Source organism: Labeo rohita, chromosome 9 (genome assembly GCF_022985175.1).
Source record: "Labeo rohita strain BAU-BD-2019 chromosome 9, IGBB_LRoh.1.0, whole genome shotgun sequence".
NCBI classification, from domain to species: domain Eukaryota; kingdom Metazoa; phylum Chordata; class Actinopteri; order Cypriniformes; family Cyprinidae; genus Labeo; species Labeo rohita.
The window spans coordinates 22,966,763-22,990,711 of NC_066877.1; the positions used below are offsets into that span (position 1 = coordinate 22,966,763).

The 23,949-nt window shown below is 34.5% G+C and overlaps 2 protein-coding genes and 1 long non-coding RNA gene across 6 annotated transcripts in view; 2 read left to right on the forward strand and 1 right to left on the reverse strand.

Annotated features, from left to right (window-relative positions):
* kdm6a (lysine (K)-specific demethylase 6A) overlaps positions 1–1,796 on the forward strand; it is a 58,743-nt gene extending 56,947 nt beyond the window's left edge. For all 4 annotated transcript variants that reach the window (XM_051118837.1, XM_051118840.1, XM_051118839.1 and 1 more), the window contains 2 exons: positions 632–802; positions 923–1,796. In XM_051118837.1, the coding sequence (XP_050974794.1) occupies positions 632–802; positions 923–952 (201 nt within the window). In that variant the 3' untranslated portion in view covers positions 953–1,796. The remainder of the gene's footprint in view (positions 1–631; positions 803–922) is intronic.
* Positions 1,797–1,855: 59 nt separating this feature from the next.
* Positions 1,856–5,931, reverse strand: dipk2b (divergent protein kinase domain 2B). The gene is made up of 5 exons (XM_051118842.1): positions 5,626–5,931; positions 4,952–5,216; positions 4,331–4,504; positions 2,812–3,100; positions 1,856–2,693 (listed from the first exon to the last, which is right to left on the reverse strand). The coding sequence occupies exons 1-5, from the start codon at positions 5,805–5,807 to the stop codon at positions 2,350–2,352; spliced, it is 1,254 nt and encodes a 417-aa protein (XP_050974799.1). The 5' UTR covers positions 5,808–5,931; the 3' UTR covers positions 1,856–2,349.
* LOC127170676 (uncharacterized) lies at positions 3,594–22,060 on the forward strand. Its single transcript, XR_007828390.1, has 3 exons — positions 3,594–3,625; positions 4,888–5,089; positions 21,994–22,060. It is a non-coding gene; the product is annotated as an uncharacterized LOC127170676 (long non-coding RNA).
* The last annotated feature ends 1,889 nt before the right edge of the window (positions 22,061–23,949 follow it).

Here is a 23,949-nt window from a genome sequence, read left to right on the forward strand (position 1 = left end):
AAATTGTAGAAGTAAATATTTTAATTTAGCAAGGATGCTTTAAATTGATCAAAGTGATGATAAAGACGTTTATGATGTTACAAAAGATTTGTATTTCAGATAAATGCTGTTCTTCTGAACTTTCTATTCATCAAAGAAAAAATTCTGCTCAGCTGTTTTCAACATCATAATAATAATAATAATAATAATAATATGTTTTTTTGAGCAGCAAATCAGAATATTAGAAATGATCATTCAGAAATCAGTGACTGGAGTAATGATGCTAAAAATTCAGCTTTGAAATCACAGGAATAAATTACATTTAAAATATATTCAAATAGAAAACAGTTATTTTAAATAGTAAAAATATTTCAACATTTTTTCAAAAAAAAAAATGCAGGCTTGGTGAGCAGAAGAGACTTTATGGTACAAAACTTTTGTCTGGCAGTGAAATTAAAATATTTCTACATTTTTACCATTTTTTTTATGCTATAAAACCTGGTTTTGCCAAAAACAACTACAGTTAAGGTTTTTTTTTAATTTGTTTATATTTCAGTACATTTTAGTTATATCTTTCCATTTTCATTTAATTGGGTCTTTTATATTCTTCATGCAGATGTTTCAATCTTTTTTTCTTTTTTTTCCCGCACAGGTTGAGGTCTTCGATCTGCTGTTTGTTACCAGTGAGAGCAACTCACGTAAGACGTACGTGGTGCACTGCCAGGGCTGTGCTCGGAGATGCAGCCCTAACCTTGAGAACTTTGTGGTTTTAGAGCAGTACAGAATAGAGGACCTCATGCAAGTGTATGACCAGTTCACATTAGTAAGTCTCAAAGCCTTAATCTCTGCATAGACCTTTTCTATCAGTTTTTTTTATATTCATATGATTAATCTCCGGTAGCAAGAAATGGGCATGCTTAATATCCTCTAACTCTTTCCACAGGCCCCACCCTTGCCCTCCTCCTCGACTTGACGTTAACATTAACGGTTCTTCGGATAACACCCTGGAACGCAACACATCTCTTTCTGATATTCAGGAGACCTGACCCAGTTCCACACCACTGGTTTCTGTAGCAAACCCCACAAGGCTGCTGGTTCTAAGCTGTTTGTCTATGCAACCTTGCCAAGTATGGAGTTCAGGCCCACTGGAGTGGGATCGTCTCCATCTTCAGGAGTGTTTCAGCTTGTTCAGCACCACTTCTCTTTGAAACACAAACTACAAATAGACTATTGCTGAGGAAATATGGTTTTGTGTATATACCACAAATGGCAAAATCACTCAAAACTACTGACTCTTCCTTTTTATTTTACTGTTGCTTTAATCCTCTTTTTTGGTTCTTGTTTTGTTTTTCTTTTGTCTTCTTCTGTACTTCATGTACACGCTAATACATGATTTTCTTTAAATCTTATTTCCTTTAAGTACTACCGTAGCTGGGCTTTTTTGTTCAACATTTTCTTTAGGTAACAAAAAAGAATTTGTAATGTGAATTTTTTTTCTTTAAAAAATATTTTTGTCTCTTTTCCTTAAGGAAAAAGTTAAGTTGGGGGGGGGGATAGCCAAGTCACAAAGAAAAATGGGTTGCACATAGACTAAGGAATAAACTTTAATTTGTGTTTTTTGTGTTATATTTCTAATCTTGTTGTAAATTTACACTATTTATAAATATTTATTGCTTGAAAATATTTGTTGATGGAATGCTGTTATTTTTTTTCAGAGTTCCTGCCATTAAATTTTATGGAGTAATGTCGTTTTGAACATTTCTCTTTTTACATTTTCTATACATGAATAAAACTGCTTAGCAAGCATTGTACAGAAACATGAAGATTGATATGGTTTATGGGTTACTAATCAGAGTTGTCTTTGTAATTAAAATATTCTTCTTTTGTGATGAAATTCCGTGTCTCGTCCGTGAATTATTTTATGCTATTTGAATAGACTTATTTTTTGTATTCATTTTTGTTTTTATTTTTTGCATAATATGTCTCAAGGTTTGTTTGACAGCTATGCTTTGATAACATCAAGATCCTTGACTGGATATATACTGATAATGTTACACAATTCATTTCATGTCATGGTTGTCCAGCAGAAAACTTAAGTGCTACATTCTATATTGCCTTACTGCTAGGTTCAGTCAGTAATGGGCCTTAAAGGGATAGTCCACCCAAAAATGAAAACTTTGTCATTTACTCACTTTCTTATTCCAAACCTGAATGACTGACTTCTGCACACAAAAAAATATTTTAAAGACTATTGGAGACCATTCTCCATACAAGACAAGAAAGAAAGTCATACAAGTTTAGAAACCATGTGAGAGCGAGTCGAATTTTAATTTTCTGGGTGATCTGTCTCTTTAAGTGTGTAGTTTTGGTCTAGAACCTGTCACTATAGAGGCATTCTGGATACCTGTATCCATAGAGAGCGCTGCATGGCCTTAATGTCTGTAAAATGTCTTTTAAGGTTTGGACAGCAGCAATTATTCTTTGGTCAGACTGAGATTGGTCTGCACAGATAGTGAGTGCACTGACTGCTTCTTTGGGAAGACCTGACTGCACATCATTAGGCATGATCAGTTTGTTAATGACATGTTTGCAAAGTAGGATAAAACTCTGTGCGGCTCGAACAGTCTTGCACGGAGGAGGTCTCACACAAGATCCACTGAGACAGGAGAAAACGTCAAGGTGTTTTGGTAGCAAGTCTTCATCAGGAGGATATCCTGCAGGAAGAAGGAATATAATGAATTCGGTATAACATGCACGGTACATAGTAAAAGCAATATTTTACCATAAAAGCTATTTACAGTTTGCTGCGTATCTGACTAAGCCAAAACTGACCTTCCTGCAGGTCAATGATTCCTATGGTACTGGTATCCACAATGAAAACCCTGCTATCGTCCAAGGTACCAAACATGTCCTCTGAGACCCTGGTGTAGAAGAGGCTGAACTGGAGGCTGTTGGAGCTCAGGCTCTGGGTGATGTGAAGAAGCTGGTAGGCAGCGTCTGCGCGGCGCTCCAGCGGAGAGGAAAACAGGCTCCTGAGAGGTTTGCTCCCTGCCCAGACCATCATCCTTCCACAGGAGCCATGGTAGCGGAGGAAGGGCCAGCCCTCCGTGCCTGGAAACATCTGTAGGCAGAAAAGTCAAAAGTAGGGCTGAAAACAGGAAACGAGGGAGCTTGAGGAGGCAATGCCAGTGTGTATATTTTCGTTTCTTTATATATAGAGGTAGAAAGTGTGTTTTTTTTATTAAAAAAAAAAAAATATATATATATATATATATGTTCGCATTTCTATCCTTTATATATATATATGTTCGCATTTCTATCCTTTATTTTATTGCTCACAATAAAATGTTTGTATATCTATATCGCACAATAAAAAAAAATAATAAAAAAAATAAAAAAATAAAATAATTAACATAACAGTTTCTAGTTATGGTAGGCTATGCTTTTATCCAAAGCGAATTACATTAAATTTATAATGTATACATTTTGTAGGAATGGCAAAGAAGCTAAAAAGTTATATTTTAGGCTGGTCTGCGTCAGCGCTCGTTAATGTTAAAATGACTGAGATGGCCAATCAAATGAAAGTAGGCGGGGTTCACAGAAGCGGCAATTCTGGAAAGCAAACGCACGTTTGGCAGAGAGCCAGGTAAGATTGTAGTGAAACATTTAATATTTAACAACTGTTTTACAACAAAAATGTGAAACGATCAGCAATAATATCTGTGGTGCAAACTACTTTACTTTTTTCTCACACATGGCCGTTTTAATTGAAAATTCAAATATTATCACAACGCGTCATCACTTGGGCACTGAATGTAAACAATGCCACTGAAACGAAAGAAACTCGAATATTTTGCTGATTATTGCTGCTGAAAATTATCAGTTATTGTCATGTTTTTGGTGGTACTAATCTGTCAGACCGGGAAACACATTTGGAGTACTATAGACTGACAAAAGTTATTTAAAGAATCATGAGACGAGTGCAAAAAACTGTCTAAGGAACAAAAGGTGTTTGTGGTTGGTAAAACTCAACCAGGATTTCAAGGGCAAGAATCTTGACAACATAAGTGTTTGTTCTTATAATTTTCAGTCAGGCAGGTGACATATTAGGCTAATATCTTAATTAATACTGCTGGTACATATCTTTAAAACCTTTTCTTGCTTACTATGTCCTCATGTATATGATTTAGCAGCAGTAGTACATTAACCAAGCTATCAATGCTGTTGTTTACATCCGAGTATCGCCAGTATGGCCGCGCATCCGGGTAACTGACCTAATCATTACCCTCTATTGCGTGCTTAATGTAATTTTCAATTTGCAGTAATCATGGCGGAAAACCTATTGTTATACCTGGAGTATGAGAGGTTGTTGATTGACAGCCAGGGTGTAAAGAAGCCTGAGTTTGTCCTTTTCACTGAAGTGCTTCATTTGCACGCTTCCCACGTCAGTCACTTCGAAGTAGCGTCGCACAATACGGTCCAGCAGCCTTTGAGATGGACAGCGCAGCATCGGGGTGACCAGACCCTAGAAAAAGGGTTTTGATTAAAAAAAAAAAAAAAAAAAAAAAAAAAAAACTAAAAAAAAATTAGTACTATATAAATTAAATGCAATGTAGAGTGTTTCTTCAACTATGGGTTGGTTCACTTTGCAGTTTTGCAGGTTTGTTGTGTGGGAAAATTACAATTTAGAAATGGAACACACATAAAAGTGCCCAAAGTTGAAGAAACACCCATAAAACATAATCTGTTTAAAGTTTGGCAGGAAGAAATACACTTGTTACCTTCATCTTCACCAAAGCTTTGCTTTAAGAACCATTGATAATCAAGAAAAAAATTGCCACATTGTAAGTGCTAAACTGGCACCTCCTAGTTTTCAAATTAATAACCCTTTGAAATTTAATTGTTCAGACCTTAAATCTTGAGCCACTGCTGATCTCAAAAAGACATCAGAATACAGAGACCGAATGCAGACCTTCACCATGCTGGGAAGCAGTAGGTTGGAGCGGACCCAACTTTGGAAGCGTGAAGTGGCCCTGAGGACAGCTTCAATGCTGCAGGATTTCCCCTTGCCTGCTGAGGTGCAAATGCTATTGTCTGATATCTGGTGCAGGTGAGGAGACATCAAGTGGGACAGCACCACAGGTCTCAAGCCCGCTGTGCTGTCTGTGTAGTTTCCCTCATATGAGCACACATCTGCTGAGGAGAGATTAGACTGAGCAGTCGGCCATCTTTCAAACCTGTGGTGAAATAATCAGTGTCCATGTTAGCTTCCTGTTTCTGCTTTCATTGCTCGTGTTCACTCAGATCAGCGATTAGATACTGTGAGCCGCACATTTTGAAGACAATGTTGATGTAGAAAAAGACATGCAATGCTCTTATTTGAAATTTTGTTTAAACAAGCAGAAACTTATGTAAGCTGAATAGTTAATTAAAATGTACCTGAATATAGTATATTAGATAAGTTAAGATATGCATATGGAAAAAAAAACAGATTAAAAAAGAGCTAACAGAACATCTTTACTTCAGTATTGAGACATTTTTGTATTTGGACATTTGGATACCTTGCTCCTGGGATCCTATACTTTTATTCTAGTATGAATATAGAGAATATTCTTCTTTGACTAAATAGCAAATATACTAGTTTACCTTATTTCATCCTTGAAAAACTTCTTGCAAATGGATGTTCCAATGCAGGCGTTGCATTTGTCCAAACCCAAGAAGATTCTTCTGAACTCATGGAGTTTCTCCTGGGTTGTTGGTGAGGGGTCTGGAGTACCAAACGCTAACATAAGGTACAATGTCCAGACCTCTGACCATATCCCTGCCATCACTGTATCCTAAACCCCAAAATCAAAGCACCATAGTGGCAGCCCAGTATGGTTAAAAATCCTCCACACTTAACATGAACACATTAAACAATGAAGTGGCATCTCTTGAGTGTTAGCTGTAGTAGATCTGTTATGTCCCCTGCACTAAACACCTCACTTAGACAGGAAACACATGGTGAACAAAGATAACCCTTGTCGTCATGGTGATACTTCCTCCTGCATACAGCCTAATTTCAAAGCTATACACGCAAAGGTTGGAAACCCTGTTTTACCCATTGCGTTTTTCTGAAATGGTGGTTTTTAAGTCCTTCTGTGTATTTGTAAATTATCGATTTAATTTGCACAACTTGATTAATGCAATATTGCATTTTAGTTTGCATAAATTGATTTGAGAAAAAAATTTTTTTAATATGAAATAATGTAAAAAAAATATTGCGTAAAACTGAAGCTTAACTGAGGGTTGGGCTATTGTTCAGAATAATATGCTACTATATTATAGTTACAGTGTCTGCAGTATGTACACTGTCCACAGTATGACAGTGTTTTTTTAAGGTACTAAACAAACGTTTCAAACAGGCTTCCAACCCTAAGATCATGTCTAACGATCTAGAGCAAATAGAGCTTTAAAGATAAACAAGCAAATATTTAATGTCTAAAGTTTTTTTCTTGATAGAAAACCAATTATAATTAAAAAACAATGTGTGTATTTAATTGTTTTCACCAACAACATGTGATTAGGAGTTATCATATGCTGTGAAATATACACCGCCAGTCAAGTTTTTGTACAGTAAGATTTTTAATGTTTTTTTTTAAAGAAGTCTCTTCTGCTCACCAAGCCTGCATTTATTTGATCCCAAGAATAATTTTGTAAATAATTTAAATATTTAAAATAACTGTTTTTTTGTGTGAATATATTTTAAAATGTAATTTATTAATGTGATCAGCATTATAACTCCAGTCTTCAGTGTCACACTAATATGCTGATTTGCTGTTGAAGAAACATTTTTTTGTATTATTATTACTATCATCAATTGTTAAAACAGTTGAGTAATTTTTTTTCAGGATTCTTTGATAAATAGAAAGGTCCAAAGATAATAAATAAAAAGTTTTTTGTGCCATTATACACTATACCGTTCAAAAGCTTGGTCAGTATATATATATATATATATATATATATATATATATATATCTTGGTCAAAAATGAGATAATGATACGAGTGAATGCTTCTGACACATAGTATACATCCATCAAATACTTTTTCTTCAAACTCGCTAAATTCCAGTACTTACATAGAAAACTAGAAAGCCAGAAAGAAATGCTAATTTTAAAGAAAGATAGATTTAGAAGCTTTTGCATCTGAACTCTTTATATGTCATTATATATTCATTGACAGAATTGTTTTTTTCAGTGACGGAAAAATCTCCAGTGTAGCAGCAGAGCATTGGATCCAGAACAAAAATGAAACTATCATGAATCTTTTGCTATGCCTTTGATTATGCACAGGTGAGCACCCAGAAGCTACAACGATCATGCCAATGTAAAAAGCACCAAAACGGTATTTATTGCTTGAATTTTGTAATGAAATGGACAGTATTTAAAATCTGAGACTTTCATATCAAATGTAACACAAAGCTTAGCCTATTGCGATTTATTGAATGGGAGGTGCACTATATACTGTTCATTCATCAACTGAAAATAAACAGCATACGATTTACGAATTGATATTGGTTCATAAAAATGAGAATATATTAAAATCGCTGTCACTGTGGGGTGTGGTGCTGAACATGATAAGTTATGCAGTCTCATCTGTCATCTGTTTTCTTCAAAATAAATGCATAAGCCTGTATTGTCCTGTAAGTTTATAATTAAAAATGAAACAAAATAAAACGTGAACAAAAATAAAAGCATAATTAAATTATGAAAATTAAAATGACGGGTAATAATAGATTATGACAGAATTTTTATGACCCTGTCCGTCAAAATGATGGATGATATTAACGTCTAACGCAACCTCTGATATATATACTGGAATGAAATTATAGAAATCAATACTTTTATTTAACAAGGATGCTTTAAATTGATCAAAAGTGATGATAAAGACATTTATAATGTTACAAAAGATTTCTATTTTAGATAAATGGTGTTCTTCTGAACTTTCTATTCATCAGATAAACCTGAAAAAAAAAATTGAGCAGCAAATCAGCATATTAGAATGATTTCTGAAGGATCATGTGACTGGGGTAATGGTGCTAAAATTCAGCTTTGAAATAACAGGAATAAATTATATTTAAATTGAATACAGTTATTTTAAATAGTAAAAGTATTTCCAAATGTAGGCTTTGTGAACAGAAGAGACTTCTTGTAAAACCATTTAAAAATCTTTCTGTTTAAAAACCTTTGACTGGTAGTGTACATCTATGCCAGGGGTGGTGAACTTCAGTCCTGGAGAGCCGCAGGCCTGCAGAGTTCATCTCCAACCCTAATTAAAACTCACCTGCCTGTTGCTTTCTAGTAACCCTTCAGACCTTGATTAGCTTGTTCAGCTGCATTTGATTAGGGTTGAAGCAAAACTATGCAGGGCTGCGGCTCTCCAGGACCGACGTTCGCCACCTCTGATCTATGCTGTTCAGTCTATAGAATGCAACACTGAATATGATCTCATATCATATGCATTTTTCAGGTTTTGTTGTTACTATTTTATTGGATTTCCAACATTTAGGACAGAGAATACATATGCATACAAAATTGGATAAATTATGCAAAATAAAATGCAAAGTCATTTGAGAAGGCAACTTAATGCTTGCTGAATTAAAATAATGTTATAAGGTTATGTGACATGTGTATGTAAATGTAATAAATAGTTGACTATACTGTGCAGTAAGCAGTATGGCAGTAAGTATTCGCCTCTAAAAATATAAATTGTTAGTATTGTGCGGTTGCAGTCAAGTATTGTGCTTTTTTCTTAGACAAGCTGTGTAATACTCAAAGCGAGCAATAGATGTCAATCGTGAGACTTGTATGACTGATTTCATCTGCATTTAAAACTGAAAGATGAAAGTTTGTTCCCGTCGCGTTAGTCACGCTAGTGATTCATAGTGCATGTTAAACATGCTTGTGTTTGTACTCGCGCTGATTCACAGCTGTATGGAGAACATTGGAGATTATTTAAGATAAAAGCAAAATATCAATATGTGGGAGTAGATTCTGGAAGTTTTCTTTGGTCTAGTCATCCGACCACAGGAAAACATCGTTAAATTATTGTAGGAAGTGGAGTAAATTTAACACACTCTCTAATTCAAGGCTGTGTGTCAACGATGAATCATCTTCTTAAAAACCTGAATGGCGGTGAACATTGTTTAACTTTGCCCCATCAAAATAAACAATGTATTAGACATACGTTGTTAAATATTTAAGCTGTTGACGTGAATATAATAGGTACGATATACTTCTAGGGTTTTCCTTTTCCATTTTTTAGGATTTGTTGTACTGAATTATGCTATTTATTACAGTCATTTAACTGACATTTTGCCAAAGTGATTTACAGTTCAATTAATACAGCAACCATTTCCCTATTAGTCCATGATATCGATCCTTGTGGTGTTAGCACGTACCACCTTCCTGGTTCCAGTCCTGATCAGTTCCCCCTAAGCGTAAGGCATAGTTAAATAAAATAATAAAGTAGAGCGAATAAACACAATGTCTGTTTGTGCCTAGAAGTGAAGTAAAGCAGTGACCTGCCCCGCACTGAGAGTGAACGGCTCCTGCCTCTATATATAGGGGACATAAATAGTCCACTGCGCTTTTGACTCACCGCGTATTAATCATCAGTGTTTCAGTCGAGTCCCGGGACGAGCGGAAACGGAGTTTATTGACTAAGTGACTAAACCAAATCTCACTAAATGAAACGGTTGCACTTGCAAGCTTTCCTATGACAAATAAATACCTCATGGTTGAATAAGACTCAGATTTGTTGTAGAAATGAAGAGTTCAGATGCAAAACCAGCTAAAAGCTATCTCTGTCAAAAATGAGATAATGATACTGAGTGAATGCTCCTGACACACATTATACGTCCATCAAATACTTGTACTTCAAACTCGTTCAATTCCAGCCTCAGCCCAATCAGAAGTACCAATACTTACATAGAAACCTATACAAAGTTGCCAGAAATAAATGCTAATTTTAAAGAAATACTAAGAAATGGATTTAGAGGCTTGTGCACCTGAACTCAAGATCAATTCTTAATAATTTTATTGCCTAATTATAATTTGTTAGCCTGTAGGTAGGCTATATTTTACTTTATTCCAAACTATATAAACTAGCTGCCATAATAATGAATTGTTAATCGCTATAGCAGTGATGAATCTATGCCATGGTAAATTTTACTGCGTGTTATTTTACTTTTATGCATCTTTAAAGCAGAATGACCCACATCCCTGACTTCGGAAATGGACTTGTCCGTTATTATGGTCCTAAGCACAAAATTCCCCCAAATACCAGTTGCGTTAGTGTTCATGCTGATGATCTTACTCATGTGTGGCATCAGATTATATTTCCGCTATTATGTCAAAGTACACATGTTATCACAAACCAAAACGCATTGTAATATAAATCTTCCCCGCTAGCTACGAATACGGGTTATGCATTACTCATTTCAACATGTCTAACATGCCAAATGTGTTTAAAAGAGTTTTAAAGTTTGAAACACCTTAAAGATTCAAGATCAAACTAGTTTACTTGCAAAATAATTCATATTAAAGTAAATACCAATGCTTGCAAGATTTTTGTATGTTTAATTTCAGGCTTTGGTTCTGTGTATATATATTGACTTCTGTGTATATATTGACTTCTTTTCTCTGGGCTTTTGTCAGTCAACACAACGCGACTTCCATATTTAAACTAAAAAAAGTTTGAATTGATGTTATTAAACGTTTTGTATTGGATTAAAGGCAGAATTCTCTGGAGAAGTAAAAATAACTTAAAAAGTATTTTAGTTCAGTAGGCTATTCGCCTTTCAGACACTGTGAAGAGAACATTGTGGTTTGTCGACATAAAAACCACGCGATGGCGGTGTTTACAACTCCAACTGAATTTAGACAGCTGTACAAACAACTAGCAACATGCGAATAGTCTTTGAGGTAATTTGGATGCTTATTCATCGCAATGATATTGCAATATTTGTGTTCTGGATCAAAATAAGAATGAAGAATGACAGAACACATTACATTAAATATCATGTTTATTTTTTTTTTTACATCAAACAATGATATAATAACATTTTAAATTATATAAACTATAGATTTTTATATGTATTTATTTATCATTACTTCGATGTGTCATTCCTTATCCATGAGTAAACCGACAGGATGTTTGTGCGGATGGTCAGGTTTAACAAGAAGGAATATTTTCAAGCAGCTCACACTTAATGCGGTATAAAAGATAGAGATTTGTTTGTGACATTTTCTTACTGTTCTTTGTACATTGACACTGGTACAATCGATAGCTCAATACTTTTGTATCACTCGTATTCGGAGGATAAGAAAAGAAAACTGGAGTTAGGTTTTACTCATTTTACTCGATGCTTTAAAAACATATCACTGTTAATAAACACGTGCTAGTCTCAAAAATTCTGTTGAACGTTTCCATTGGTATTGTAAACAAAAACTGTTGTACAGCCCATTGATTATTTGCTTTTTAGGATAGCAAAAACAAAAACAGAAGTATAACATGCAGAAATGTCAGACAATTATTTTAGCCCAACAAATATTAATACAATTGATAAACTGTACAAATGTATAACACCTAAAACACGTTGTGACAACTTTCCCAACCTGACATTTAGAAAAACTCCCCTGCACTAAGAACACAGTTCAATCTTATGTTTGAAATGTTAGTTTGCCCAACAGCTGTGGAAAAATATGATAACCTTGTTATTTGTGACCCTGGAACACAAAACCAGTCTTAAGTAGCATGGGTATATTTGTAGCAATAGTCAAAAATACATTGTATGGGTCAAAATTATCGATTTTTCTTTTATGCCAAAAATCATTAGGATGTTAAGTAAAGATTATGTGCTATGAAGATGTTTTGTATATGTAATTTTAAATTTTTGATTAGTAATATGCATTGCTAAGAACTTAATTTGGGGAACTTTAAAGGTGATTTTCTAAATATTTAGAACCCTCAGATTCTAGATTTTCAAATGGTTGTATCTCTGACAAATATTGTCAAGTCCTAGCAAACCATACATCAATGGAAAGCTTATTTATTTATTTTAGAGTTCAGATGATGTATAAATCTCAGTTTTTAAAAAAAAAATTTACCCTTATGACTGGTTTTGTGGTCCAGGGTCACATTTTAGTTTGGATGACATGATTCACAAAGATATTCAAATTTAATAAGCATATGAGCACTACAATCTAAGAAATAAAAGTTCCATGAAGAACCTTAAAAATCCATAGAAGATTTTCATTGCACAAAAGGTCCTGTATTGTGGATGAAGGTTCTTTAAATTCTTAAAATGTTCCTCAGACTTAAAAATTGTTCTTTTGAGAACTGTTCAATGAAAAGAAACCCAAAATGAAAAACATTTTTATCTGACTGCAACTTACCAAACCACTGCTAGAAAAAAAGAAGCATTTGTGTCATCTGTGCAATTTCAACTCAGATTTCCACTGTAAATATAAGTATATGTTTTGGAACAGATCTAAAAACTGTTATGTTTGTCTGGGTTGATGTGTCAGCTGTGAGGAATCAGATCTGTATGGTGACGGCTGCCGCCACGAGTTAAATGCTGGTGCTTGTAGGAGGGTTTGGGTTGCGGTAGATGGTGAATGAATCAGCGTGGCAATGTTGGCATGCTAAGAGAACACCTTCAGGGTCCCTGTGGGTTCCACTGTGGTCTCGACTGCACTCGATCCGGTCCACACGCTTTCGTCCAGCCCTGGCGGATCTGTCTACAGTGGAGTAGAGCGCAGAGACCATATTTGTCCGCTGTCTTCCTACTACCATTTGCTCCCTCTATGAGTCACATCTTTTTCACTCCGTCTAGAATATACCCCCTGAATAGAGTTCAAGGAAAATGAAAGCTGAGAGGAGAGGATTGAGCCGAAGTCTTTTATGACTTTCAAGATTTAGTTAGTGGAGTTTGTGATGGTTCAGGAACTTGTGATCCATGTGTCAATGGAAAAATAAATGTTTTCTATCTACCTCATTCATTAAGTAATCAGACCGTGTTTGATGCAGCAAGCTGGTAATGACATCATTGGGACAATCCGGCAGAGACTGATCCCCTATGTCGGCGTCACTCATCTGACGATTGGCGTTGTCTTTTATGGCTGTGCTGTTATGTGTCAACAAAGCAGAGAGGAAAGATCCTGCTTCTAACAAGTGACACCTGCAGAAATGACGTACCGTTTGACCAGGGTGTGTGTTTGTTAGGCGTATGGGGACTGTGTTTGTTTCATCGTGCGACATAGGTTTTGTTAGCAAAACTTTCCCCCCTTTGTTTTATATTACAGTTAAGCAATTACTCGAATTACTTAAATGATTATTCATAGTTCAGAAGCCATGCTTGATGCTGTATTTGCAGAAGTGCAACAGGTTTTTCATCAGTCTCTGGAATTCCCCCTTGCACTGGCTATCACACTTGGACAGATATGTTATTTATTTTTATTGTCTATTTTATGTGTATATGTACATATATATATACGGCTACGTTGTATAGGTTTCTATGTAAGTACTGGTACTTCTAAATGGTCTGAGGCTGGAATTAAGCGAGTTTGAAGGTTTGAAGTATAATACTACGTGTCAGGAGCATTCACTCAGTATCATTATCTCATTTTTGACTGAGATAGCTTTTAGCTGGTTTTGCCTTTGAACTCTATATATAAATATTTTTTAGTATAAATGGATAATTGCAACATAATAATAATAATAATAGTGGAGTAGTAGTAAATTTGGAAATGATTGAAACAAATCAATAAAATACAAAATCAAAGCTAATAAATTTCTCCATGTAAAATGTCTTATGTAAAATCTCTTATTCTCACCAAGGCAGCATTTCTTTGATTAAAAAAAATACAGTAAAAACAGTAATATTGTGAAATATTATTGCAATAGAAAATAGCAGTTTTATTTTCAAATATTTTATAATGTAATTTGTTCCTGTAATGGTAAAGCTATTTTTTCAGCTGGTATTACTCCAGTCTTCAGATCTTTTTATAAATCTCAAGAAATGTTTGTTATTGTCATTGGCAAAAAAAAAAAAAAAAAAAAAAAAAAACATGTGCTGCTTAATATTTTTGTGGAAACTGTGATACATTTTTTCCAGGGTTCATTGAAGAATAGAAAGTTCAAAAGAAATAAAAACAGAAATAGAAAATGTGAAAGTTTGGTAATGCAAATGATCAAAATCATACATCTTAGCTGAATAAAATTATTAATTTTCTTAAAAAACAAACAAAAAATATATGCTTTATAATAAAACAAGAATATATATGGGACATGCATTCTGAGTCATTTATTTTGAGCTTGCCTGTCTTATATTTCCATGTAGGTTTATTCATCTTACGTTTGAGACCAAAGTGGACTCATTGCCTTCTCACTTCTTCCATGTTCCGTCCCTTTAACGTTTTTTAAAATGTGGGGAGGGGAGGGAGGACAGATCAGTTTGTGGAGGAAGCGCTGTCATATCCAGGAGGAAGTATGACTCAGCCGTGTTGCATTTTTCAAGGCTGATTCAGCTTTGCCAAGGAAATGGGGTCTTCAAAGTAGTTTGAGCGCCAAGAAAGTGACACCAATCACATTTGTGGTCGCATTGTGCCGGGTGGCGTACAGCAGCCGTTGCAGTGTCAGTCCAGCGACGCTGTTAATGGCTGCTGAGGAACAGAGCTGTCACTTCAGTGGAGTTCAGCATCTGAAAGTCTGCGTTAAGACGAGAGAAATGGAGAAAAAGCCCGTTCTCCATTCAGTATTCACCCTGGTTCCCTGAAATTCCCCTCATGCCCTCTCTCGCTTTCCTCTTCCTCATCAGCTCTCGTGTTTCAGTGTTTTAGCATTTGTTTAACTCTTTAGAGCCCAAAGTCTGTACTTAAAGCAGAACTTTGTGACAAGAAGCTATAAGAGATCTCATTGGTGAGAAAGTGGGGAAATATGTTAGTATGGAATTTACACTGCCAGACAGAAGTTTTTGGACAGTAAGATTTTTAATGTTTTTTAAAGAAGTCTCTTCCGCTCACCAAGCCTGCATTTATTTGATCCAAAGTACAGCAAAAACAGTAAAACTTTTTTTTTTACTATTTTAAATAACTGTTTTCTGTTTGAATATATTTTAAAATGTCATTTATTCCTGTGATCAAAGGTGAATTTTTAGCATCATTACTCAAGTCACATGATCCTTCAGAAATCATTCTAATATTCTGATTTGCTGCTCAAAAAAACATGTATAATTATTATTGTGTTGAAAACATTCTCTCCCCCTCAAAAAAACAAACAAACAAACAAAAAATTATGCCAACTCCGAGCTTTTGAATGGTATAGTGTATAATGTTACAAAAGCTTTTTATTTCAGATAAATGCTGATCTTTGGGTCTTTCTATTCATCAAAGAATCATGAAAAAAATACTCAACTGTTTTAAATATTTCGAATAATAATAGTAATAATAATAAAAATTGTTTTTTGAAAAGCAATCAGCATATTAGAATGATTTCTGAAGGATCATGTGACATTGAAGACTGAAGTATAATGATGCTGAAAAGGTTGCTTTGATCACAGGAATAAATTACATTTTAAAATATATTCAAATAGAAAGTAGTTATTTTAAATAGTAAATATTAGTAAATGTTTCACAATATTACTGCTTTTGCTGTATTTTGGATCAAATAAATGCAGGTATGGTGAGCAGATGATAATTCTTTAAAAACATTTAAAATCTTTCTGTTCAAAAACTGTTTTATTTAAGGTCAGTTTTTTTAAAAGAAATTATTATTTTTTTTTTCAGAAAGGATGCCTTAAACTATTCAAAAGCGACAGTAAAGACATTTCTAAAAAAAAGAAATCAAACTTTCTATTCATCAAAAAATCCTGAAAAAAAAATCATGGTTTCCACAAAAATATTAGGCAGCTGTTTTCAAAATTGGTAATAACAAGGAATGTTTCTTGAGCACCCAATCAACATATTAAAATAATTTCTAAAATATCATGAAGTCTGAAGTAATGGCTGCTGAAAAGGAAAAAAGGAATTCATTTTAAAAATAATACTAAAATTCTCAATAACATTATCAATACAATTCGCAATATTTCTGTAACAGTGTTTCTGTTGTGAACAGGAGGGACTTTCATAACCAATAAACATCTTGCTCACCCTAAACATGGTAGTTGTGATAGATAGATAGATACATAGATAGATAGATAGATAGATAGACAGACAGAGATAGAAAGATAGAAAGATAGATAGATAGATAGATAGATAGATAGATAGATAGATAGATAGATAGATAGATAGATATTGCATCTGATTTTTGTGTGTGAAGAAAAGTTATTTTGCATTCAGTAAAAATACAGAAAAAACATGGTAGTTGTGATAGATAGATAGATAGATAGAAAGATAGATAGAGGATAGATAGATAGAGAGAGAGAGATAGAAAGAAAGAAAGATAGATAGATAGATAGATAGATAGATAGATAGATAGATAGATAGATAGGTAGGTAGATATTGCATCTGATTTTTGTGTGTGAAGAAAAGTTATTTTGCATTCAGTACAAATACAGAAAACATGGTAGTTGTGATAGATAGATAGATAGATAGATAGAAAGATAGAGGATAGATAGATAGATAGAGAGAGAGATAGATATTGCATCTGATTTTTGTGTGTGAAGAAAAGTTTTTTTGCATTCAGTAAAAATACAGAAAAAACATCAAATATTAATGGGCTTAGTTTTCTGCCAATACTTGATCCCAAAGGCACCTGCTACAGGATGTGTGTCACTCGATGTGTTTCATCTCACGCGGTCAAAACCTCCAATAGAGCATTTTAGAAAGAGCATTTTAGCTTTCCTTTGGGATGTGTTTGACTGTCCCAGAGCCTGGCATCCATAAATGTATTGAGGGAAAGATGTTTTCTCAAGAGATTAACCCTTAGGATATCCCCTGCACTGGAAAACAGGCTCTCAGCTGATTCACACACAAAAAACACGCACACACACTTACCCTGAAGTATGTGTTGTAATGCTGTAATGCAGGGTAGTCGCTAGGCAACAGTCTTACTCTTAAGCTACTCGAAACAAAAGGACACACTCAAAATCTTGCTGTGTGCCGAGTTGTAGAGGATCTTCAAATAAAGAGAGTGAGAAGCTCGAAATCACAGATTCAGCATTAGAAGAGCTGTCACTAGAGCAGCCATTAAAGGGATAGTCCATCCAAAAAATTCAAATTCACGCTTTAGATTAGGGAACACTATTTATTATGAATTTGTTGCTTCTTGGCATGCATATTGACTGTTTAGTAGTACTTATACAGCACATATGAAAACAATAGTTTACCCAAATATCAAAATCCAATGCCGTTCCAAACCTGTAAGACCTTTGTTCATTATTGTTCAGTATTTTCGATGAAATCTGAGAGCTTTTTGACCTTGCATTGAGAACAACGCAACTGTCCCTTTAATGGACCTTTCTCACATTTCTGGGTTTCTCATAGCGGAAGTCGTCATAGTTGGGTAAAATCCAAGAGCAGTGAATGGGAGAGTACCACAAATGTATTTTTTGCATTCCCATTTGCTCAAATAGCAAAAGAAAAAATACACTATAGTGTTTTCACGACTTTCAGTCAAAGGAAAAAAAATTGAGAGAGACCGATATCGGCAGTCAGAAGAGAGAACAATGTTAAATTTACCGTCCCTCCCATAGACGCGGCATTAGAAACACCCTTGCATAGCGTTAACTAGTTTTTTTGTAACTTGATGAAAAGGTGATATAGTACAAAGTATGGTGTTATAAATGTACATATGTATTTTTAAAAATCAAAATATAAAAAACTTTAAAGGATTTATGATGATGGTGACCGTTGAAACGCGTCATCACAGGCTTGTGAAAAGGGTCCATACATGACTATTCTAGATCCCTTAACACGGTGACTCAATAGCTAAAGCTTCTACTACAACAACTATTTTACAATCAGTAAGCAGCAAATTTAAAATAAGTTTATTGAAGGAAAACACTTAATAGTGAATATGTGCTCCCTAATCTAAGCACTTGCCCTCATGACGTTCCGAACCCACCTGACTATGAAACACAAAGAAAGATATCCATCACAATGTCCATACTGCTGCTTTTCATATAGTGAATGTGGAAAAAGTGATTCATTGTATGGAAAAGAACAGTGTGTTGAATATCTCTTCATACGGGTCATATCAAATCATACAGGTATGGAACCTCATGAGGGTGAGTATATGATGACAGAATTTTATTTTTGGACAAACTTTTTTTTTTTTTTTGCAAACTGCGTTAGCTAATTTTGGCATCAGCTGCTTATAACAGTATAATTAGATAAACGAGTGCACCGACAAGGAAAAACTTACCGGATGAACTTTATAGATGGTAAAAAGACTTTTAGAGAGAGAGAGAGAGAGAGAGAGAGAGAGAGGGAGGAAAAAAAACCTTGTAATCCCTGTACGGTGGCCTCCTGTCATGTGGTGTCCATTTCTGTCATGCCTTCTTCCTCTTTTTCATCTATCAATGATGGCTTCTCTCCCCTCCTCCTCATATTGCACAACAGCTTCCTTTCTACAGGGCTCAGGGTATGAATGAAAATCTAACCCGTGTCACATGCCACTGGCTGGGGTCAGATGCTCCCTGACTGCTGAGTTGTGCTGCCTTGCCAGATCTTGTGCTGTAAGCTACTGTCCCGCACTATAGGGCATCAGCGATCATACCAGGGTCATGTGGTCAGATACAGCAATGAGCAAAAGCCAGACTTTACCTTATTTTATAGTGTCGCTCTTAGTCTGCTACTGTGGCACAAAAATGGGAAAAAGTTTAATGAATAGTTCCTACAAAAATGTAAAATTGCTTATTCATACACACTCATATTGTCCAATACAAGATATTTTTCTTGCATGGACGTTTTTAAAAATGTAAAGAATACTGTGTTGAAATAAGATGAGAGTGTGTAAATATAGATGTGGTTGCACTGTTCCTTTAAGAGAAGTGGATCTGATGAAAGAATATTGCAATGACATAGTTGTGTCCTGTTAGATGAGGGTCAAAAGAGCATGATGTCAAAGGCAAGACATTCACAATGACTATTATTAATCAAATTTGACTTTACCATGACATGATTATTAGTCATCAAATCTGTGCCTGTTGCCATATTGGATTTAAAAAGCAAGGCATAAATATAAGGTTAATTAGTTAACATTCGTTTACTGCATTAGTAACATGAACTAAGAATAACTAATACTTGTACAGCATTTATTAATCTTAGTTAATGCTAATTTCAGCATTTACTAAGGCATTATTTTAATCGCAAGTTGTGTTTGTTAACATTAGTTATTGCACTGTGAGCTAACATGAACAATGAACAACTGTATTTTTATTAACTAACATTAACAAAGATTAATAAATAGTGCAATGTATTGTTCATGTTAATACATTAACTAATGTTGACAAATGACACCTTATTGTAAAGTGTTACCAATATAATAAATATAAGTGGTCCTATATTTCACTTTTGTGGTGTTTTTTTTCCTTTTTAGAGCTTGACAGACATGGAAATGAACTGTTGTACAGAAACATGAAAAATGATTATACAAACTCATCATTTTGTGTTTTAAAGAAAAACAAAAAACATTTGAGGGTGAGTAAATAATGACAGAATTTTCTTTTTTCATTTTTGAATGAGCTAATCCTTCAGTAAGGAACTGACAGCTTCCTCTTATTGGTTTTTAAAAATGGCTGACATCACCTTTTTTGTAACTATAATTTATATAGCTTCTTGTAAGTGCATGTTAGGAAAATGTGATGTGAGTTTCTGTAAGTGTGATTTTATTTTAGTAAGATATTGCTTTTTTGTAGGGGAACCTAGGAATACATTTTGGGGAAGCTCTTCAGGCAAATATGGTAAAAAAAAAAAAAAAAATATATATATATATATATATATGAAATATCTGAGAGTCTTTATCAGAAAATAAACGTAGTATTAGCACATTATTCTGCATTATGTTTTATACCATTTTCAAATAGGAACTAGCATGCAAATTCTGAATAAAAGCATCTTTATGTGTTTAAGCATAAAAATGTCAAAGATAAAAGGATAATTCAACAATTAAACTGAATGCTTTTTATTAAATTTAATACACAATCAACTAGGGCTATAGTCTAAAAAAATAGATATAGCTTTTCAAATAGATTATAAATTAAAACAGATTTCCCATTTTCAATCGATTCTCATTTTTACAAAACGATACCATTTCTTAAATCCCAAGAATTGATTAGTGTAGCCTCTTTTCAGCTCCTCCCATTCAATAGATCACAATAAGCTTTATGCTTTGTTATTTTTGATATGAAACAAAGCCTCAGATATTAAACTCTGTCCATTTTATTATAGTATTCAAGCAATAAATTCTGTTTTGGCAATGTTTAATGTGGAGTGTCAAATCACTGTAGCGCCTCAGTTTAAGAGAAGCGGCAGTGCAAAGTGCACATAAATGATCATTTCCTCTGCTTTAACCAGTTACAGCACGAAATAAACATGAATGAACGTTCGAACGTATGTTAAAAGACGTACAATTTAACTGAAATCCGTATCCTGTCTCATGTTATCACTTAATCAGTATTTCAACCATGCAAAGACGTCAATATAACAGCTTGTAAACAATGTCACGTCATATTTACCTCATAAAAACATATCTACAGCAACTTTAGTGACTCTAGTGTTTTGTCATATGCACAGTATGACATATTTATAATCATTTTTACGGTTCAGTCTTTAGTTTTTTTTAAATAAATCTCTCAAGTTTTTATGACAGCCACTATTTAAATGTTTGTATGTCAAAAAAACAAATTAGAGTAGAAATATAATTGTAACCGAGGACCACAAAACCAGTCATAAGAGTCCATTTTATGAAATTAAGATTTATATGTCATCTGAAAGCTGAATAAATAAGCTTTCCATTGATTTATGGTTTGTTAGGATAATATTTGGCCGAGATACAGCTATTTGAAAATCTGGAATCTGAGAGTGAAAAAAAAAAATCTAAATATTGAGAAAATCGCCTTTAAATTGTCCAGATGAAGTTCTTAGCAATGCATATTACTAAAAAAAAAATTGATATATTTATGGTAGGAAGTTTACTAAATATATTCATGGAACATGATCTTTACTTAATATTCGAATGATTTCTGGTGCAAAAGAAAAATCGATAATGTATTTTTGGCTATTGCTACAAATATACCCATGCTACTTATGACTGGTTTTGTGGTCCAGGGTCACAATTATGTAACTGTAAGTTTCTATAAAAACGTAATTGAGTGTAATTTAATTGTTTGTATGCAAATCAGTTAATTTTAACCTTCAGAATTACAGTGGTACCAATTGACTCTCATGTATATTTTACAGCATTAGTTAAGATTTTTTTTTTTTCCTTGAGAAAATTTGTCATGTTCTGTACCTGATTTATATCCAAAATAATGTATGTGGAATCGAAATCATGAAATTTGTGCCAAATCTCAACTGATGCAGCATGTTCAGCCTCAGCATAGCAAGGCGGTGATGTCACAGTTCAAAAGTGGAAAGAGACATGAGGACATGCTGCTATATTAAAAGACAATTAACCCTTGACTGCTGACCTCTTCTCAGATGTCTAACAGCTTGTCCTGTCTGTACACATATTTACTTCTATCACCCTTAACCTACAGGGTCACGGATGGCTGCTTGTGGAAGCATTAGTATTTTTAGTAACCCGTTTAGAAAGCGTTCACTAGTAAGATGTTTGTCATCATCATCATGATGCATGGGCACCTATTCCACTGTTGGATGTAAAATTAATGTATGAACATATTGGAGTCACCTATGCCAAATGAGAGGATAAAGATGCCCAGAACTGTCTGCAGTCCAAATATTTGAATGCATGCAGTGATCATGTCTCTTGTGATTTATGTTTGTCTGTGTAACCTCCTCTCGTTCCAGTGGCAGGATGCAGTGTGGAATGTGCACACCTTAGATCGAGACAGAGAGAGAGAAGGAAGGAAGGGAGGGAAAGAGGAAGTGAAGCACATCCGCCGCATGCATCTGGGCTTAGGGGGATCCTCTTCCTTGGCTGCCGGTCTACATGTGAAAAGGACTAGGATGCTCACTGATGAATCACGCTGCGGTTTTGGTCTACTCAAAATGGTATGATTCTTACTTTACAGGTGGGACATATTGTTCATCTTTCATCTAATGAAATAACACAACAATATGGTTAAGGTTAATACAAGAACAGTACCGAACAGTACCATATTTATGTAAAATATCTACTGTTGTTCCCAAAAATACAAGAGCTGACGAGTATTGGGGAAATGCATGAAAAGGGTAATCATGAGGCGTTTAATGAATTTGGTGAGCAGTGTTTTAGATCTGTTGCAGTTTGCATACAAAAGCAGGTTTAAAAAGTATATAAATTAGATTTGAAGCTGCATTGAAACTGCAGTTTGGACCTTTTTTCGACTGAAGAAAGAAAGTCATGGACATGACTTAGGGGTGAGTAAATTATCAGGAAATTGTTATCCTGGAAGTGAACTAATCCTTTAATAATTTTGGTAGCAATAACCTTAGAAGCAACAGGCAAAATGTTCCTTTCATCTGATATTTGAGGTGGCTACTGGTCCATGTCAGCGCCGGACCCACAGACATCGTTTGACCCTGAATTCCTTCATACACGATTTGCTGTCGGTGTGGTCTCTATGTATACACTTAACACATTCCCACCATCTTCCCACCCAGTCTGCTGTGGTCATGAGACTAGCACGTGTGTATTGTACACTCTGCGTGAGGTAGGCAGCGTTACCTACAGGATAAACGTATAAACCCCTACAGCAGGACAAGACTTGCAGCATGTTGATGGAGTGTATCATGTTGTTAAACCTTCACAGGTACTTAGTACTGAGTAATGCAGACAGAATGTGTTCCCACCCACACAGGGGGCTAGAGATGCCAAACGGTCACACCAAACCCATAGTATAGCCGCCAGGCACAGGTATGAGTCATATCAGGGTTTGGATGAAAGGCATCAGTCTGTACAGAGATTTGGGACTGGATAGGCAGCTTCCGGCTCCCACGAGACTCTTTTGTCATTCACAGCAAATTATCTCTTTCAGATGACAGGAGCTTGATTAAATGTACTTTACAATTATGTAATTCTGTCCGTTTACGCGCCCTCTTATAGTTCCAAACTCTTTTTTTCAGTATAGTTTCAGACTCTAACGCTCTACATATAATAATACATTTTTCTAGTTATTTGATTGATTTTCTAATATTAAAAAAAACAAAAAAAACAAAAAAAAAAACAGAAAAAAAACAAAACCACCTGGAGAAAGAAAGAATGAATGAAAAAGAAAGAAAAAAAGAATAAAGAAACCTTTAAAAAATAAATAAAAATAAAATAATTAGACATAACAGCATTTATTAAGCAAGGTTAATGCTCTACATATAATAATACATGTTTTTTCTTTTTTAAACTGATTTTGTCTTGTTAAAAAAATGGATATAAATACCAAAACCACACGGGGAAAGGAAGGAAGGAAGGAAGCAAGAAAGAAAGAAAGAAAGAAAGGAAATTAAGAAAGAAAGGAAATTAAGAAAGAAATAAAGGAAAGAACAGGAAGACATAAGGAAAGAAAGAGAAAAGAAACGAAAAGAAAAGAAAAGAAAAGAAAGGAGAAGGAAAGAAAATGAATAAAAAACACCAGGAAGGAAGAAAGAAAGCAGGAAAGAAAGAAAGAAAAGGAAGAAAGAAAGGAAAGGAAATTAAGAAAGAAATAAAGGAAAGAACAGGAAGACATAAGGAAAGAAAGAGAAAAGAAAAGAAAAGAAAAGAAAAGAAAAGAAAAGAAAAGAAAAGAAAAGAACAGAAGAAGAGAAAATGAATAAAAAACACCAGGAAGG

Excerpts from the sequence above, each read along its gene's own strand:
- dipk2b (XM_051118842.1), bottom strand. The coding sequence starts at position 5,807 with ATGGCAGGGATATGGTCAGAGGTCTGGACATTGTACCTTATGTTAGCG. Across the intron at positions 5,217-5,625 it reads TTTTTCAAGGATGAAATAAG|GTTTGAAAGATGGCCGACTG; the intron begins GTAAACTAGTAT and ends ATTTCACCACAG. Across the intron at positions 3,101-4,330 it reads AACAACCTCTCATACTCCAG|ATGTTTCCAGGCACGGAGGG; the intron begins GTATAACAATAG and ends TTCTGCCTACAG.